The sequence below is a fragment of the Cervus elaphus genome, chromosome 11, assembly GCF_910594005.1.
Source record: "Cervus elaphus chromosome 11, mCerEla1.1, whole genome shotgun sequence".
NCBI lineage: Eukaryota > Metazoa > Chordata > Mammalia > Artiodactyla > Cervidae > Cervus > Cervus elaphus.
In genome coordinates, this window is record NC_057825.1 from 3,985,576 (window position 1) to 4,002,688 (window position 17,113).

At 55.9% G+C, this 17,113-nt stretch overlaps 1 protein-coding gene across 1 annotated transcript; it reads right to left on the reverse strand.

Annotated features, from left to right (window-relative positions):
* Positions 1–6,664: 6,664 nt before the first annotated feature.
* Positions 6,665–15,766, reverse strand: CEL (carboxyl ester lipase). The gene is made up of 11 exons (XM_043916498.1): positions 15,685–15,766; positions 13,460–13,610; positions 13,260–13,382; positions 12,855–13,052; positions 12,133–12,263; positions 11,865–11,972; positions 11,652–11,769; positions 9,453–9,639; positions 8,753–8,956; positions 7,344–7,544; positions 6,665–7,065 (listed from the first exon to the last, which is right to left on the reverse strand). Exons 1-11 carry the CDS (start codon positions 15,748–15,750, stop codon positions 6,750–6,752), a joined length of 1,803 nt encoding a protein of 600 aa, XP_043772433.1. The 5' UTR covers positions 15,751–15,766; the 3' UTR covers positions 6,665–6,749.
* Between the last annotated feature and the right edge of the window lie 1,347 nt (positions 15,767–17,113).

Here is a 17,113-nt window from a genome sequence, read left to right on the forward strand (position 1 = left end):
GCCTGAGAGTTGTGGTGAATTTGTTCTTTTCAGGGCCCGTGCTCATTTAAATGAGACACAGGCCTCACGTTCTGTGTTCAGATAGGAAATCTGGCAGGGTTACTGGTTTATTTTGAGCAGGAAAAGCAAGAAGGGCCAGCCAGCCTCCTCAGGCTCACTTTAGGAAACAGAGACGTTCACCTTTCACAGACTGTATATTCACTTCAGTGTCATTAAACTGGGCCACACGCTGAGACAGCTCCTCAGAACCCCTGGTATTTGAATTTGGAAGTGCTTTCACATGGCATAACAACAACCTATGAAATTCCAGTGTTTTTAAAAATAACATTTTGACGGCTCGGAAGGTAAAGAATCTGCCTGCAGTGCAGGAACCACAGCAGATGCAGGTTCAATCCCTGGGTTGGGGAGATCCCCAGGCGTAGCCAGTGACAACCCACTGCAGTATTCTTCCCTGAAAGAATCCTACGGACAGAGGACCCCGGAGGGCCACCGTCCACAGGGTTGCAAAGAGTCAGACGCAGCTAAGCACAAGAGAAAGTGACAGCATAAGGGACAGTCTCTCACGGAAACAGCAATTAGGCTGGGGGAGGAAGCTATCAGAATCAACACTTCTGGGGCTCAGCAATGTTATCAGACACGACACCCAGGAGAGCGCTCGAAGAAAGGTGATGCTGCTGGACTTCAGCTGTTACGGACCTCTGCGCCAGGTCACACCCCCGACCCCCTGAGACGAGGGGGCAGAGGATGCCGTGACTACACACACATCAGGGAATACAGGTCTTGCAAAAAGTTTGGGAAAGTGACCACAGAAATGGAAAACAGCAGCCCCCAGGCAACAAATGCAAATCCCGAGGAGGGGGAGAATCTGCTTTCCAGAGCTGACATATTATAATACTCCACATCCAGTTCTCAACAGATCACAGACCATATCAAGAAACCGAAAACAGGGCTTGTTCACAGGAAAAAAGGAATTTGACAGAAACTACCTGAGGCAGCTCAGATATTAAAATAATCAAAGACATCAAGTGAACTGTCTTAAATATGCTCAGCTGAAAGAAACCATGGACAAGAAACTAAAGGAAATCAAGAGGACAATGTAAGAATAGGGATTTAGTAAAAAGGTAGAAATGATAGGGACTTCCCTGGTGGTACAGTGACTAAGAGTCCTCCTGCCAATGCAGGGGACACGGGTCTGAGCCCTGACCCAGGAAGATCCCACATGCTATGGAGCAGCTAAGTTCATGTGCCCCAGCTGCTGAGTCCATGCTCTAGAGCCCACAAGTTGCAACCGCAGCTCCCGTGTGCAGAAACTACGGGGCCCCTGTGCCGCAGCCGCCGAAACCCACACACCTGGAGTCTGTGCTCGGCGACCAGAGCAGCCACCGCGATGGGTACCCCGGGCCCACAGCGGACAGGAGCCCCCGCTCGCCACAACTAGAGAGCAGCCCAAGCAAGCAGCGAAGGCCCAGCGCAGCCAACAATTAAATACATAAAATTTTAATAAAAGGTAGAAATTCCGAAAAGAAACCAGATGGAGATTCTGGTGCTGAAAAGTATAGTACCCGAAGTGAAAAGCTCACTAGAGGGGTTCCCTGGCAGATTTGAGCAGGCAGAAGAAAGAATCCGTGAACTTGAAGTTAACAACTCATTGACCAGAGAAGTATTCATCTATTTTGTGTTACCTGAACGTTATTGACCAGAGACATTTCAATATGCACTTACATGACAAACCGCCGGCCACAGTGTTCATTTCGGCAAAAATCCCCTGGTCAGTAATGTGTTACAGCAATTGAAGTTATTCTGTCTGAGGAGCAGAAAGGAGAAAGAAGGAAGAAAATTGAACAGACTCAGAGGGACTTTGGCAACACCATCAAATGTAACAACATATGTGTAGTGAGAGTCCCAGAAGAAGAGATTATTTGAAGAAATAATGGCTGAAAACATCTCAACTTTAATGAAAGACATAAATCTACGCATTAAGAAGCTCAATGAACTCCAAGCAAGATAAACTCAGCCACACAAAGCACGTTACTATACAGTTGTTGAAAGACAAAGAGGAGATCTTGAAAGTAGCAAGAATGAAACAGTCCTGTGGAAGGGCTGTCCCCAATAAGATTAACAGCTGACTTTTTTCATCAGAAACCATGACAACCAGGTGGCAGTGAAATAACATATTTCAAATGTTGAAAGAAAAAGAATTCTATATCCAGTAAACTATCCTTTAAGGGTGAAAGGAAATCAAGATGTTTCCAGATAAGCAAAGTTACGGGAGTTTGTTATGAATAGTCCTGCCTACAAGAAATTCTAAAGGGAGCCCTTTAGGCCAAAGGAAAAAGCCCTAGACAGTAACTCAAAGCCATGTGAAAAAGTAAAGAACACTAGGAGAAGTAACGAACTGGTAATTCTAAAAGCCTTTATTGTTGACTTTCGTTTGTACCTTTTTTCCCTATGTGATTTAAAATGCAAACTCAGGGACTCCTGGTGGTCCAGTGGTTAAGACTCCACGCTCCCAATGAAGGGGTCCAGGTTTGACCCCTGGCCAGGGAGTCAGCTCCCACACGTCTCAAGGGAAGGTCAAAGATTCTGAGGGCTGCAGCTAGGACCTGGCGCAGGCAAAGAAACAAATATTTTTTTAAAAAGAAAATTGCCTTGAGACAAATGAAAACAAGAGCAAAGCAAACAAAACTTACGGGATACAGAAAAAGTAGTGCAAAGAGGGAATTTTACAGCTTTCCACGCCTGCATTAAAAAATAAGACTTCAAATCAGTAACCTGACTCTACACTTAAAGAATTAGAAAAAGAGCAAACTAAACTCCAAGCTAACTGAAGGATTATAAGAGAATACTAGGACTTGCCTGGCAGTCCCGTGGCTAAGAATCTGCCTGCCAATGCAGGGGACACGGGTTCGATCCTCGGTCCAGGAAGATCCCACGTGCCACGCGCGGGGTAACTTCAGTTTTTGTGCTCCACAACCAGTGAGCCTGAGCTCCAGAGAGCACAGGCCGCAACTTCGGAGCCCGCGTGCCTGGAGGCTGTGCTCTGCAACAGGAGAAGACGCCGCGGTGGGACGCCCGCGCACCGCAGCTGGGGAGTGGCCCCTGCTCTCTCTGCAACTAGAGACAGCCCCCTTGCAGCAACAGCAGACCCAGCACTGCCGGAAATAGTGAACACCTTTCTAAAAAAGAAGGATTTGAGAAAAGAATACCACGCACGATTGTACGCCAACAGTATGCACGGTACTATTATCCAGCGTAAAAGGGAATGGCGTTCTGATTCGCGCTGCAACATGGACGAGCCCTGAAAGGTTCCATTTGTAAGAAACGTCTGGAAGGAGCAAAGTGATTGGAACAGAAACGAGACTAGATTACCAAGGCTGCGGGCGGAGGGAAGATAGGGAGTTAATGCTTAATGAGCATAAAGTTTCTGTTTGGGGTGATGGTTGCTCAACAGTGTAAGGAGAATTAATGGCACTGAATCATCCTTTGAAAAATAAAATATTGATTTAATATCTAATTAATATTTCAATAAATGTTTATAAAATTAACATTTTATGTTATATATATACCCCAATTAAAACTTTAGAAAACTTCCTCGAAAGCTGCTTTTCTACAGCTTTCAAGGAAGACGGAACATTTTCTGCTTATCTCATTGGAGTTTCTTTTGACCACCAGTCTACACTTGTAGATGGTGGATGGCATCACCGACTCAATGGACATGAGTTTGGGCAAGCTCCGGGAGATGGTGAAGGACAGGGAAGCCTGGCATGCTGCAGTCCATGGGGTTGCAAAGAGTCAGACATGACTTGGTGACTGAACCACAACAACTGAAACCACTTGTAGATTTCAAGGTCAGAGTCTGGAATCCCATCAACACTAAGTGGGGAAAAATTGTAAACAGATTAAAAAGTGAGAGGAAGCAGGCCAGCGGGGGTGATTATAAGCCAGGAGACTATGGACAGGGGGAAATCTGCATACACCCCCCTCTGGGGCCCCATGATTGACCCTTGACCTCCAGGAATCCTTGTCTCTCACCTCAGGATTCCTTTTCCTGCTCATTTCATGTCTGGGGCAAGTATTTGTGATGCAGCTCTTAAAGCCACAGCTGGGCCTCATTCCTTAAGCATTTCCACTCCTTGTGAGCTGGGATTTCCAGCAACTCTAGGGTTTCTGCAACTTTAAAAAAAAATTTATTTATTTTTAATTGAAGGATAATTGCTTTACAATATTGCTTTGATTTCTGCCATACATCACCATGAATTAGCCATAGGTGTGCATATGTCCTCGGCAACTCTTTATACAATTGTTTTCACCTAGGAGCTTGCTAGGAGGCCATGTGCCTCTCCATGTCAGGCACGTGGGGGCCACTCATCGAGGCTGATGCCTGAGGAATCCCAGGTGAGTGCTGGTCCGTCAGGATAAGGGGGCTCATGCCTGCCGGTGAAGGACCCCTATGTTGCCCTTCTCTGGCTGAGATAGAGTCAGAGATTGTGTGGTTCAGAGGTCCACCGTCTCGCACAATCACCAGTTTACAAATGCAGTCGTGTTGGTACCAACTTTATCCTGAAGGGCAGCTGGACTGGAACCCTTGGAGCTGCAGCCCGTAGGATGGCTGCGTTCTTTGTCCAAGTGTATGTTGTGGTTATGTCACGGGGAGATGGGAGGCTTGACCCTTTTCTGTGGGGAAGGCTGAAAGATGAGGCATGGGGGGCAGGGGATGCCCCCAAGACTGCCAACCCACAGGCATGCTCGGGCACAGCCTTGCCCATGAAATACCGAAGCACCACGTCTCATCAGGGTGGTGAATGGACTCTGACCAGCACTCCCCCAGGTGTCCCCTCCTGGCTGCATCCTAATAGGAGCTAAAGGGTCACCTCTTGACCCAGCAGGGAGACTCCAGGACCCTGGACAGGCCTCTAGCCTGCACCTTGGTAAGTATTTTCTGCTTCATACCCTGGAGAAAGCCTGGAAAGGCAACAGCCCGACGAATTACGAGGCGTCCCTGTGGCTGCAAGTGTCACCCAGACACACGGCCAGGCTCGCTTCTGCCTGGCCATGTCTGTGCAGCGCAGGGTCTGAGCACATATCCTGACGTGGCCCAGCCCTCCGGGGACGTGATTTCCTGCATGGCAGGCACAGCTGAGCTGTCCCCAGCGAGGGAGGGAAGTGCCACGTCGCAGGATGGCCCAGGCCCCGAGGAGGCTCCTGAGAACAGACCCCGCAGGTAGAAACACTTCTCGAGGTCATGTGAGTGTTTATGTGACAGAGGCGGATAGATGGCATCCTTGGCTCCATCAGCCGAGAGCAGGGATGGCCCCCAGGAGAGCCCACACTGGGGGCATCTCAGTCTTTCATACCTGAGAGCCCTGGACTGACCAGGAAGCCCAGCGCAGACAAAGTGGTCATGGGCCAGGCTGGTCTGCTCCTTGGGGGGCCGGGTTTGCCCCTTGTTCAACTCTGCTGCCTGGGGCCCAGTCCAGGCTCAGCCCACCACTGTGGCTGGCGAGTGTTGAGGTGGTCCAAGGGCGGGTTGGAAAAGAATTTCCAGACACGGAGCATTTCAGAAGGGAGTGGACTTATTGAGAACAAGGAGCAGAGATCAAGTGGGCACAGTGAGCACAGTGACGTCCTGACAGATCAGGGAAGAGCCAACAGTTTTCCTGAGCTAATAGCCAAGTCTTAGAGCCTCGAGACAAGATTCCTGCCGGAAGGTTGGCATTAGGTGATTGGTTGGGGTGCTAAAGGGCGCTTACCGGAGTGGGCCTCTTTGCCTAAGGGGGAGTCAGGAAGAAGCTTGTTAGTGACCATCAGGGGCCTTTGGCAAGTTACGAAGGGGCTCAGTCGGCTTCGGCGGTGGTCTTGGTCCTGGGCTCTGCTTCTGGGCCTTGCTGCAAGGTCTCACACCTGCGGCCTCGGGGGCAAGACTCTCCAGGGAGGGAGCCTGGGGCTGGCAGCTGGCGCGGCTGCCCCACACGCCCACCCAGGACCCTGGCATCGCTGGTCCCTCACCCCCACCCCACAGTGACCACAGGACGGTCAAGGGGAGGGGAGAGTGAGCCCCCGGCCTTGTTGCAAGCACTGCCTTTGGAGTCTCTGCATTTGACTCCTGCTCTGATGTCCTCGGGCACATGCGCAGGCCGGATTCCCAGCGGCGGAGACGACCCTGACTCTGCCCTCTGCCTCTCACCCCCCTCCACGGGGCACAGCCCCACATGCGTTCCTCTTGCACCCTCTGCTCCTGTCCTTCCGATGCGATGGACATGGAGCCACCTGGAGGCAGAATCCGATTCTCTCCCCCAGACTGTAGTTAGAACACCGTGGTCTCTCCCCACGTCCCAGAGGACCTGGCGCCAGAGGCGGGGGTCTCTTGCAGAGCCCAGTTTTTCTCTTGGCTGCAGCCCCGCCCACCCTTGGGAGCAGAGCCCAGCGCCCAGGACCCGGCAGCCTTTCATGGGGGGATCCACACCTGAGTCCCAGTCCTGGCCTGATGCTTCACTTCTATAGACCTGTTTCCTCCTCTTTAAAGAGGATGGTCCTGTTGGCTTCCTGGGCTCGAGGGCTGACGGATGGGGAGAATTCCTTGGGCTGGGAGCCTGGGGCTTGTGATAACTGAAGACCCCCTTTTTCTCCTGCTGAGTCTTGGGAGCAAAAAGAAATGCCAGACAGAGATGGTTGAGGCTTTATTCAGGAGGCACTTGGGAGGGAAGGTGGGTGCTGGGGTCTCACCCTGTGGCCTCTGGAGGCCAAGGACTTTAGAAGCCAATGACGACGGGCATCTGAGCCACCTCAGAGTCACCCGCGGAGGGTTCGGTGGCAGCCTCGGAGTTGTCCGCAGGGGGCACAGGGCTGGCCTCAGAGTTGTCCACGGGAGGCACCAGGCTGGCCCCCTCTCCAGTCACCGTGGGCAGGGCCTGGTAGGTCTGGGTCCAGAACTGCAGGTAGTTGGTTCTCAGGTGCAGCTTCATAGAGTTGCTATCCATCTGCTTGTTAATTTCCAGGTAGTTGCCGTCTTCCAGGGTGTAGGGATCCCAGTTTGTGGGCACCGACGAGTGGCCCATGTTAGGGTCCCTGCAGAGTGAGAAAAAAGGCTGGGTGGCTGGGTGGAGGAGCTGGAAAGCCCCATTCCCCACTCACCTGGGCCATCTTCCACCCTCTGCCCCAGGGGCATGTCCCTGTCTCCTGGGTGCTGGCTGGGCATGTGAACCTCCTGGGGGCCAGCCAGGAGCCCTTGGCCTCACACGGATGGGGTGCCCCGAGCTCAGGGAGGGTAAGTGTTTAAGGGAACAGGGACTGAACCCCAGCCTGCAGGGTGATGTGGACAGAGGCTGTCCCCACCTCTGCCTTACCCAGTTCTGGCAAAGTTGGTCCAGTAGGCGATCATGGCCTTGGAGACAGTCCTGTCTTGGGCCCGGTAGCCCAGGGGGGTGGCGAAGGGCTTCCCGAAGACGTACTGGAGGTCATCGGCATGGTCAGCCCCCATCCACTTGGGGTAGACTAGGGGCATCCGAGACGGTTGGGAGAACAGGTAGGTGTAGGTGTTGGCGCTCCTGAGGAGGGAGAGGAGACCGCCCAGGTTGGCAGTGTGCCCACCTGGGGCCACCCACCCCGGACATGGGCCCCAGGGGAAGGCCGTGGGGGAGTAGGGAACGGTCTGGACAATTCTCACAAGACTTAGGAAGGGGAATTCCCTGGCAGCCCAGTGGTTAGGAATCAGCGCTTTCACTGCCAAGGGCACAGGTTCAAGGCCTGATTGGGGAACTGAATCCCGCAAACTATGCATTAAGTCCAAAATAAATACATAAATAAATAAAAATTTAAAAAAAAAAAAAAAGAGGAAGGACCTGGATCTTTTCACCCGGGAGAAGAAAAACTGTGGCCAAGCATTTGACTTTGTGGATTCTGCAGTTTCAAGTGCATTTACACTTGGTCTGCACCAACTGTATAGAGGCATCTTCCTTCATAATTCAGAATAAAGAAAGATTGCTTTTCTCTGCACATGAATCTGTATTCTTGATTTGATGGGACAAGGTAGTGTGTGCCCTCAGCTGTTTCCTTTTGGCCTTGACTGATAGGAAGCTCTGAGCCAAATTTATTGCCGAGTTTTCATCCTAGATTTCTGTGTGTATGTGCTCAGTCATGTCTGACCCTGCGACCCCATGGACTCCTCTATCCTTGGGGATTCTCCAGGCAGGACTGCTGGAGAGGGTTGCCATTCCCTCCTCCCGGAGATCTTCCCGACCCAGGGATCGAACATGTGTCTCCCGTATTGGTAGGCGGATTCTTTACCACTGTGCCACCAGGGTTCTAGGTGAAATTTTATCTTCCTACTTTTTAAGCACCCCTAGCTAATTTTTCATTTTCGTTGGCTATTATCACATGGAGGGTTTAAAAGTGGCCGCAGGCTTGTTCTGAAAGTTGTCAAATTCAAAACCCACTGCAGAGAACATCACCCAGTGGCCCCGCCTTCCAGACAGCTTGCGGATGGAAGGCCGACTCAAGGACTTTCTGATGGGGAGGGCCAAGGGGTGTAGCGTGCAGGCCTGACCTGGACCGGGAGTCACAGGAGGGTTCGGTGAAGCCCCCGAGCCGAGGCTTGGAGGAGGGGCCCTCTCAGGCCTGGCAGACAGTGCAGGCACAAGTGGGAACCAAGCCTGGCTTTCCCAGGCCTCTGGACACCTGGGAGCTGCCTGCCACGAGGCCTCACCAGGAAGGTGTTTGGGATCCCTGGTGGGCCACCCCCGCCCACCCTCCTCACTTGGCGTTGCTCTTGTGCTGGGCCACGGCCATCTTTGTGGGCATCAGGAAGAGGATGTCGGTCTCCAGGTCCACCATGGTCTTCTTCCTGGTCTCCTGGGACGAGTCCTGGGCCCAGGGCTCGGTGTACGCCTCGTACGTGGCATTGGCACCTCTGAGTCCCTTGGTGACAGTGAGTCCGCTGACCAGCTTATAGAAGTCCTCCCTGCAGACACCAAATGGGCACTGGACCCTCCACCCTGTGCCCACAGGAGGGTATCTGCCACCCTGTGACTGCAAGATCAAACCAGTCCATCCTCAAGGAAATCAACCCTGATTATTCACTGGAAGGACTGATGCTGAAGCTGAAGCTCCAGTACTTTGGCCACCTGATGTGAAGAGCCGACTCATTGGAAAAGACCCTGATGCTGGGAAAGATTGAAGGCGGGAGGAGAAGAGGATGACCGAGGATGAGATGGTTGGATGGCATCACCGACTCGATGGACAGGAGTTTGAGCAAGCTCCAGGAGATGGTGAAGGACAGGGAAGCCTAGCGTGCAGCAGTCCATGGGGTTGCAGAGTCAGACATGACCAAGCAACTGAGCACCAGTAACACCAATGCAGCAGAGGGCCACGGACAGCCCCTCACCACCATCACGGTGCCGACTTCCTCATTCGGCTGACGCCACCCCCTCCACACCCCCTCCACTTCCCCAGCTTACTCCGTGACGTCCCGTGTGTTGCTGTTGATGGCTGGCACGTCGAGCCCAACAAAGAGGTGGCCATCCATGTCGTTGGTGCCTGCTATGTAGTCGATGTCCGCAGCGTTGGCGTACAGGTTGATGGGGTCATCAGGAATGAAGTCTCCATCGATGACGGGGACGAAGGATAGATAGTGCAGCTTGGGATCTGGGGGCGAACAGCAGCAGGTTCTCAAACCTTCCGGTACCCACCTGCCCCTCCCCCAGACCTCGGGGGCAGGAACTGACTCCATCCGGAGGCCACCAAGGAGCTGCACCTCCTTAGATGGAGACCGGGGTACCTCGACTTCAGCATTATTGACCTTCCGACCCCTTCATTCTGTGTCGTGGGGGCGCCGTCCTGAGCAGTGTAGAGTGTTAGCAGCCTCCCTGACCTTGACCCACTAGACGCCAGAGGTGCCCCCTCCCCAGCTGCAGCCACCAGAACCGTCTTCAGGCTCTGCCCGCGTTCCCTGGGCGCAGAATCACCCAGGACGAGAACCACTGGTCCAGGCGCCAGGCCTGTCCTCTCACTGCAACCTGATGCCCTTCTCCTGTCCCTGTTCACTTGCCCTCTTAAGTCAAGGAGGAGGGAAGTCTGGAAATCCTGGAGGGGACCATTGGAGAAAGACGTGCCCCCTCTCAGTGGTGGGTTCCAGTGTGTAAGCCAGAAGCAGTGCGAGACCCCTGAAGTGGCCCCAAAAGGGCCGTATGCCCTGCCACCATTAGGCCTGGCCCGTTTTCCCTCCAATTCAGCTCAAAAGAAAATACAGTCGCATTTCTGCAAATCCATGAGTATTGTTACCAGGACACCAATATCCAAGTGCTCAAGTCTCTTATATAAAATGGTACACTATTTGCATACAATCTACCAACATCTCCCCGTATATGTATTTGTGTGTGGCGCCTCTGTCCATGGGATTATCCTGGCAAGAATACTGGAGTGGGTTGATATTTCCTTCTCCAGGGGATCTTCCCAACCCAGGGATCGAACCCCCATCTCCTGCATTGGCATGCAGATTCTTTACCACTGAGCTACCTGGGAAACCCCCATCTTCCCATATACTTTAAATCATTTCTAGATGACTTTTAATACCTAATGCAAAGTAAACACTATGTAAATAATTGTAAATGCTATGCAAATATTATGCAAATAGTTGCAGGGGGTGGGACTGAAAGTGAAAGTTGTTCAGTCGTGTCCGACTTTTTTGCGTGTCTGACTGCCATGGAATTCTCCAGGCCAGAATACTGGAGTGGGTAGCCGTTCCCTTCTCCAGGGGATCTTCCCCACCCGGGGATTGAACCCAGGCCTCCAGCATTGCAGGCAGATTCTTAACCAGCTGAGCCACCAGGGAAGCCCAAGAATACTGGAGTGGGTAGTCTATCCCTTCTCCATCAGATCTTCCTGACCCAGGAATTGAACCAGGGTCTCCTGCATTGCAGGCGGATTCTTTACAGAACTATCAGAAAAGCCCTGAGGTGGTGGGGGGGTGGGGGCGGTGGTGGGGGCGGGGAGCCAATTCAAGTTTTGCTTTTTGGAACTTCCTGGAATTTCTTTTTAATGTTTTCGGTCTGCAGTTGCTTGACTCCCCAGATGGGGAACCATCAGATATGAAGTTGGTCTGCATCTTGGGCCAAAATGTTTACGTAGCACTTATGGTTTACTTCACATTAGGTCCAGATGCAAACCGTGGGTCCCACTGCACTTTGCCTTAAAAGGAGTAAGAGAGAATGATTGCTTTCTGGGTTGATGAGATTGACACTTTCAGGATTTTGCTGCTGGGCCCCCCTGGCCTTCCTGGGGTACAGAGCAGCAGAGCTGGAAGGGAAATGCTACAGCAGGTGTTCAGGAGATGTTTGCTGAACTCATGAGTGGAGGAAAGAAAAATGCTTATCTAGTGCAGAGGCTCTCTTGATCTAGGGTCCATAAATCTGCTGAAAATCATGTACGAATGACCGACCGCCTATGTGTACATGATTGGGGATGGGGCCCAAACTGTTGTCCAAGGGATCATGACCCACCAAAGACAAGAGGAAAGACTCCTCCCCCCAGAGGCCTGCCAGGGCGGTGGTGGCAACGAGGTGCGTGGGGACGCCGGCGAGCTGGCGACAGAGCCGGGATGAGATCCGGCACCCAGGGGGGAGCCCCCAGGTCCCCAGCCCCCAGCAGCCCCTACTCACATTCCGTGGTTCCCAGGGGCAGCTTATAGGCCAGCGTCAGGGCACGGGGGTCGGTGATCTTCAGACACCCGGCCATCTTGCTGGTGTCATCCACAGGGCAGCCCACCTTCTCTGCGATCTGGGGTTGGGGAGAGTGCGTGCTCAGGGCGCCGGGCACAGGGTCCAGAAGAGAGTGGGAAGGAGGGAGGCCCCTCCCCAACAGTGCCCCCTTACCTTTTTGGCCCAGAAGAGGGGGTTCTCCTGGATGGCCCAGGGGCACAGACCCACGCCACTCTGGCTGATGGCTCTCTTGATGAGGCCCTTGTTGTGGGGAGAGAGGGTCTGCAATACAGAGAGGTCCTGTCACCTCCCGTGCCCACCTGTCCGCAGGGCTCGGCCAGGGACACCCCCACGGCGGCGCCCGTCAGCCTTGCTTCTCCCCGTCGCCATCAACTCCGTCCCACTCCTCTGAAGGCAGCAACCCTTTTAGGGGTCCCCAGACCTGCAGAGAGACGCTGGCGCCTCCAGCCGACTCCCCAAAGAGGGTGATGTTGTCGGGGTCCCCTCCGAAGGCCGCAATGTTCCTCTTCACCCAGGCAATGGCCATGTGCTGATCCCAAAGGCCGTAGTTACCTGCGGGCGGCAGGGGTGGAGGGGGCTTCATCAGGGGGCTTCACCTGGATGCCAGGGGCCTGGCCCACACTAGGCGCACAGTCCGTGTGGGTGGGATGAGATCGTCCCCGACGGCGTGGAGACCCTGTCCAGCCCCAGGATGGTGCGTGGTACGTCCCCAGGAGGCTGGGTGGGAGGGTGCTGGGGGAGGGGGGGATCTCAGGCCGGGGAAGGGGAGCTGGAGGCCCAGGGCTCAGCTCTTTTCCGTCCGGCCAGAGTCCCTCCTGCCATCCGGGGACTTCTGTGTGGCCCCCCCACCCCGAGGTGCCGCCTGGCTGTGCCCGCTCCTGTCTCCCTGTGGCTCCCACCCCCACGTCTCTCGGGGTCTGGCCAGCTGGCCGGCGGCCTCTTCTCTTTCGCTTCAGCTGCCAAGCGGCTCCTGTGTCTCACGGTCCAGCTCCAGCCCACCTCATTGAGCAGATGGGAGGCTGGGCCCTTTCTAGGGGGCTGTGGGGAGTTATCTGGGGACGAAGGATGCTGAGGGGCGTCCCCTCTGGGCTCAGAGCTCAGGGCCCAGGCGCCCTGGCTCCCCTGGCCCGGTACCCGGCAGACCTGGCAGGTTGGCGTCCCCGGTGCTGAGAAAGCCCAGGGGCCCGACGCGGTAGTTGAAAGTGACCACGATGACGTTGCCCCGCGTGGCGATCTCCTCCCCGTCGTAGAGGTAGTTGCTGAGAAAGTTGGCCCCATGTCCGGACCCCATGAGGAAGGCACCTCCGTAGATCCAAATCATGACGGGCAGGTCATGAGAGACTGAGGGGGAGGGGAAGCAGGCTCTGTGATGCCAAATACACCCCTCCGACACCCCGACGCCCCTCCCACGTCCTCCCCATCCTCCCGACCCAGTCCGATCTGTGCTGATGTCAGGAAGTTCAGCTCTGGATCCCCCAGACACGACCCAGGGGCCGGACCCAGGCCTCTGGCTGCCTGGGGAGGTGGAGGGCGTGGGGGGGAACGGACCTTCCTTCCTGCCCTGGGGGACCCAGATGTTAAGGTAGAGGCAGTCCTCATTTCCGTAGGTGCTGTCCTGGGTGAGGGTGGCCTGCAGGCACCGTTTCTTGAAGTCCTTGGCCTTCAGGGTCCCTGCGGGCGGCCGGAGGGGCTGGCGTGAGGGTGGGCCCCCCAGCCTCGGGACCCAGCCCGCCCTCGCCTGCTCCCACCTTGCCAGCCGGGGTGTCGCTCAGCCTTCTCCAGGGCCTTGGGGGCGGCGGCGAAGGGGATGCCCTTGAAGATGTCGACAGAGTCGCCAAAGAGGCTCAGCTTCTTGTTGACGCCCTCCACGAAGCCGCCTTCCGTGTACACAGAGCCCAGCTGGCCGGGGAGGGGAGAGTTCAGGGGAGCTCTGGCTGGCGGACCCCCGGAGGAGGATAGCCCCGCTGCAGTCTCCGGCTTCCCAGAGGTTCCCCCGAGATAGCTTCAAGGAAGGGCCCACCTGCATCTGGGACTGAGACCCCTGCCACCTGCTCACATCGTTGGAAGAGCTGGTTCACTCCCCACCCCACCCCACCCTTCCCCCCCAGGTGTTCTGCTCCCTGAATCTCAGAGGAGGCTGGTTCAAGCCATGTGTCCCCACTCAGGGAAGCATTCCAAGAAGGCCAGGACAGGTGGGGTGGAGGTTTGGCTTCTCACCATGGCTGCCCGTGACCTTGAGCCTCAGTTTACCCGCCTGTAAGATGAGTGGCAACACGGCCTGTTGGCTTGTCCAGCTGCCGGCAGTGGTTGGCGCCCCAGGGCCGCCGAATGGTTCACACCCAGCAGTAAACTCCCTGATCAGCAGGCCCTTCTTCCTCCTGCCCTCATCTCCCCCTCGACTGAGTCCCCTCAAATCCTCACAGCCCCTGTGTGCCAAGCCAGGAAAGACCCCTGCCTCCTCCCCAAGGTCGCCAGATGGGCCAATGTGTCCAGCCCTCACCGGCATCCTGGGTGCTGGCGCCCATCAACCCACTTTTCCTGAAGGAAACTGAGGCTTTCCTGTTTGGAGTCACTGCTGGGCAGCTCCTGTCTGACCGCAGAGCCGGACCCTTCTCTCCCAGGGCTTTGCCCCCCGATCTGGGGGTGGGGGGCGCAGGTCCGGGCTTCCTGGATCTCACCTGAACTAGGTTTCAGGTGGGCGAGAGCAGGCCAGCCCCACATCCCAGGCCTGGACGGATCCCAGCCGCCCTCTGATCTAAGTCTGGGCTAGGAGGGGCCCCCTGCCTCGCTGGGGCAGGGGGAGCAAAGTTCCAGGCCGGCTGGAACTGCGGAGGAAGGAGCTGGAAGAAGTGCCTGCCGGCTGCCCTGGGAGCTGGGTCCCTGTCTCTCCCATCCCTCCACGCTCTAGGCGTGTTTCCTGAACAGCCTCCCCGGCTGCTGGGAGAGGACAGTCGGGGCTAGGGGTCGACAGCTCTGTGTGACCGAGGCCGGCCTGAAGGCCCCGCATGGTGGACAGGGCCTGGGGACCCTGGCCGTGGCGGCAGCGTGAGGAGGGGTGTCGCTGGCTGCTGGAGCAGCACAGAGGAAACCAGGGTCCCCTCAGCCCCCAGGAAAGAACCCCCCGGAAGGAGAGTGGCAAAAGGTGCCCAGGACCAGGGCCTGAAGCCCTAGGCAGCAGGGGTCCAAAGAGCAGGCTGAGCGGTGGAGGGACCAGCCTGGTGCGGGGCTGGGGCCCCTGACCAGAGCCCTGGCCGGAGCACCCACACCATCTGCAGGTGGCCGTTGGCTCCGTCCTGGAAGTGTCTCCCTGCCCGGGTGCTCATACCCGCAGGTCAGTGATGGAGGGCAGCAACCCCCCCGGGAGGGTTGGCTGGGCCTCCTGACTTGTGTCTCGGCAGAGAAGCTGTGGCAAGCAGGTGCTGGAGGAGCAGGAGATGGAGGTTACACCAGGAGACAGACTCCAGGGTTGGACTAATGCGGGTTCCAGACTCCTGCTTGGCTACAGTGGCTGTGTGATGTGGGCAAATCGCTTGCCTGCTCTGGGCCCCCGCCACCCCTTTTGGGAAAGGGGGACCACGTTGATGTCTCTAGAGAGACGACGGAGCCAGAGGGGGGTTGTGGGTCAGGTGGTTGACTTAGCAAGGTTGACCAGTTACACTTCAATTTCAAATAAACAATGATATATATATGTTTAAGTCTATGTCCTAATCATTGGGTGAAACACACCAAAATTGACTCATGGTTTTATGTGAAATTCCAGTTGAATTGGATATTCTGTATTTGGCAGCCTGAGTCATCCTGCTAGAAATGCAGAATAAGTGCCTGGGAGATGCTGTTAACAATGGTGGTCAGGTTCTGCCAGTGACTCTGTCTTCCCCCTGCTGGGTCCTGTCCCCAGGTTCCAGGTCTGGCTTAGTGGAGGTGAGAGGGGGCTCCCTCCCCTGGCCGACCCCTTGGCTGGGCTCTCGCTTACCTTCGCCGCACTCGCGACTGCCAAGCAGCAGGCGAGGCCCAAGACGAGTAGCTCCCAGCGCCCCATGGTGTGCGGCTGCCTCTGTGACACCTGCCCTCGGAGCCTGCGGGTATTTATGGGGCTGCAGCCAGCCCAGAGCTGCCTGCAGAGGGACCCTTCCCCTCCTCCTGTCATTGGTCCTTCCTCCAGGCTGGCCGCACTCCAGGTGGCGTACCTGGGGCCAGGGGACAGCTGCTGTTTCCAGCGGGGCTCGGGCTGGGCCAGGGTCACATGCAGACACACACACCACACGCACACACGTGCGGGATGGTCCGTCTTTCCCAGGGCCCGCTGCTCCCGCGTGACCTGGTCCCCACAGGGCACCTGTGCAGATGACGCCTACCTGGGAGCCCAGGCAGATGGCAGGGCGGCGGGGAGGGCAGGGGCTCAAGGACTGGAGCTTGGCTGGGCGCGCAGTGCCCTGACAGAGGACTTGCTTTTGCCCTTGGGGAAATGGGCTCGCTTTGTCCCCGTGCCCTGACTGCAGTTCAGCAGAGGCCATTTACAGGGTTTGGGCCTGACTTCTGGGACAGAGCTGGCCACGGGCTACCGGGCGGCTGGTGTGGCCCCCCGCTGGTACCCAGGGTGCTCTGGGTGTCTGTACTGGTGTGAGGCGGGGGTGGGGACTGAAGCAGCGCCAGGTCGTCACTGGGCTTTCGGCAGCACAGTGCTGGCCCAGGCGGGGACGAGACTCCGGTCCAGCCTGGAGGTTTTCCCCAAGGAAAGGGAGGGCCAGCCTTTCCAGCCACAGAGGGCCCAAGCAAAGACCCCGGGGTCACCAGCCTGTGGCCAAGACCCACAGAGACCTGCAGAAACACAGTTGGTCAAACTGCCTGTCTGCCTATCATTTCCAGCACCCAGATCTTCTGTGATGCAGAGTGAGTGGAGAGGCTGGAGAAATGTGGGAGGGTTGGGTGGCTGCAGGTGGGAGCCAGGAGTTAGGATGCTGGGAAGAAGGAACAGTGTAGGCTGGGCCAGGCCGCAGAGGTTTGAAGGATGCCGGCAATGACAGGAAGATGCACTTGGCTCACACCTTTGTCCAGCCCCCCCAGTTCTAAGAATCTGCTCTAAAGGAAGTGACTCTGAATATGGGGGAGAGGAAGCCTCCTGTGCTGGAGGAAGTTCAGTGGCAATAGAAACCAAGGAAGGGGGGGCACCCGAGAGCAAACGGTGGGCTGGGTCTAACACCAGAAGTGAGGTGGAGGAGCCTGGGCCATCACGGTGCCCAGAAGCAAGAAGGCTGGGAAGACCAGATGGTATGTCGAAGGACACAGCAGCCAGCCTGGGGCTGTTCTCAGGGCAGAGATGAGACAAGCTGGGCAGCAAAAAGCAAGACTGCGATTGATTGAAACAAACCATTGCAAAGCTTAAAACGTCCCCCTGGTCATCA

Excerpts from the sequence above, each read along its gene's own strand:
- CEL (XM_043916498.1), bottom strand. The coding sequence starts at position 15,750 with ATGGGGCGCTGGGAGCTACTCGTCTTGGGCCTCGCCTGCTGCTTGGCA. Across the intron at positions 13,611-15,684 it reads CAGTCGCGAGTGCGGCGAAG|CTGGGCTCTGTGTACACGGA; the intron begins GTAAGCGAGAGC and ends CTCCCCGGCCAG. Across the intron at positions 13,383-13,459 it reads GCGACACCCCGGCTGGCAAG|GGACCCTGAAGGCCAAGGAC; the intron begins GTGGGAGCAGGC and ends GGCCGCCCGCAG.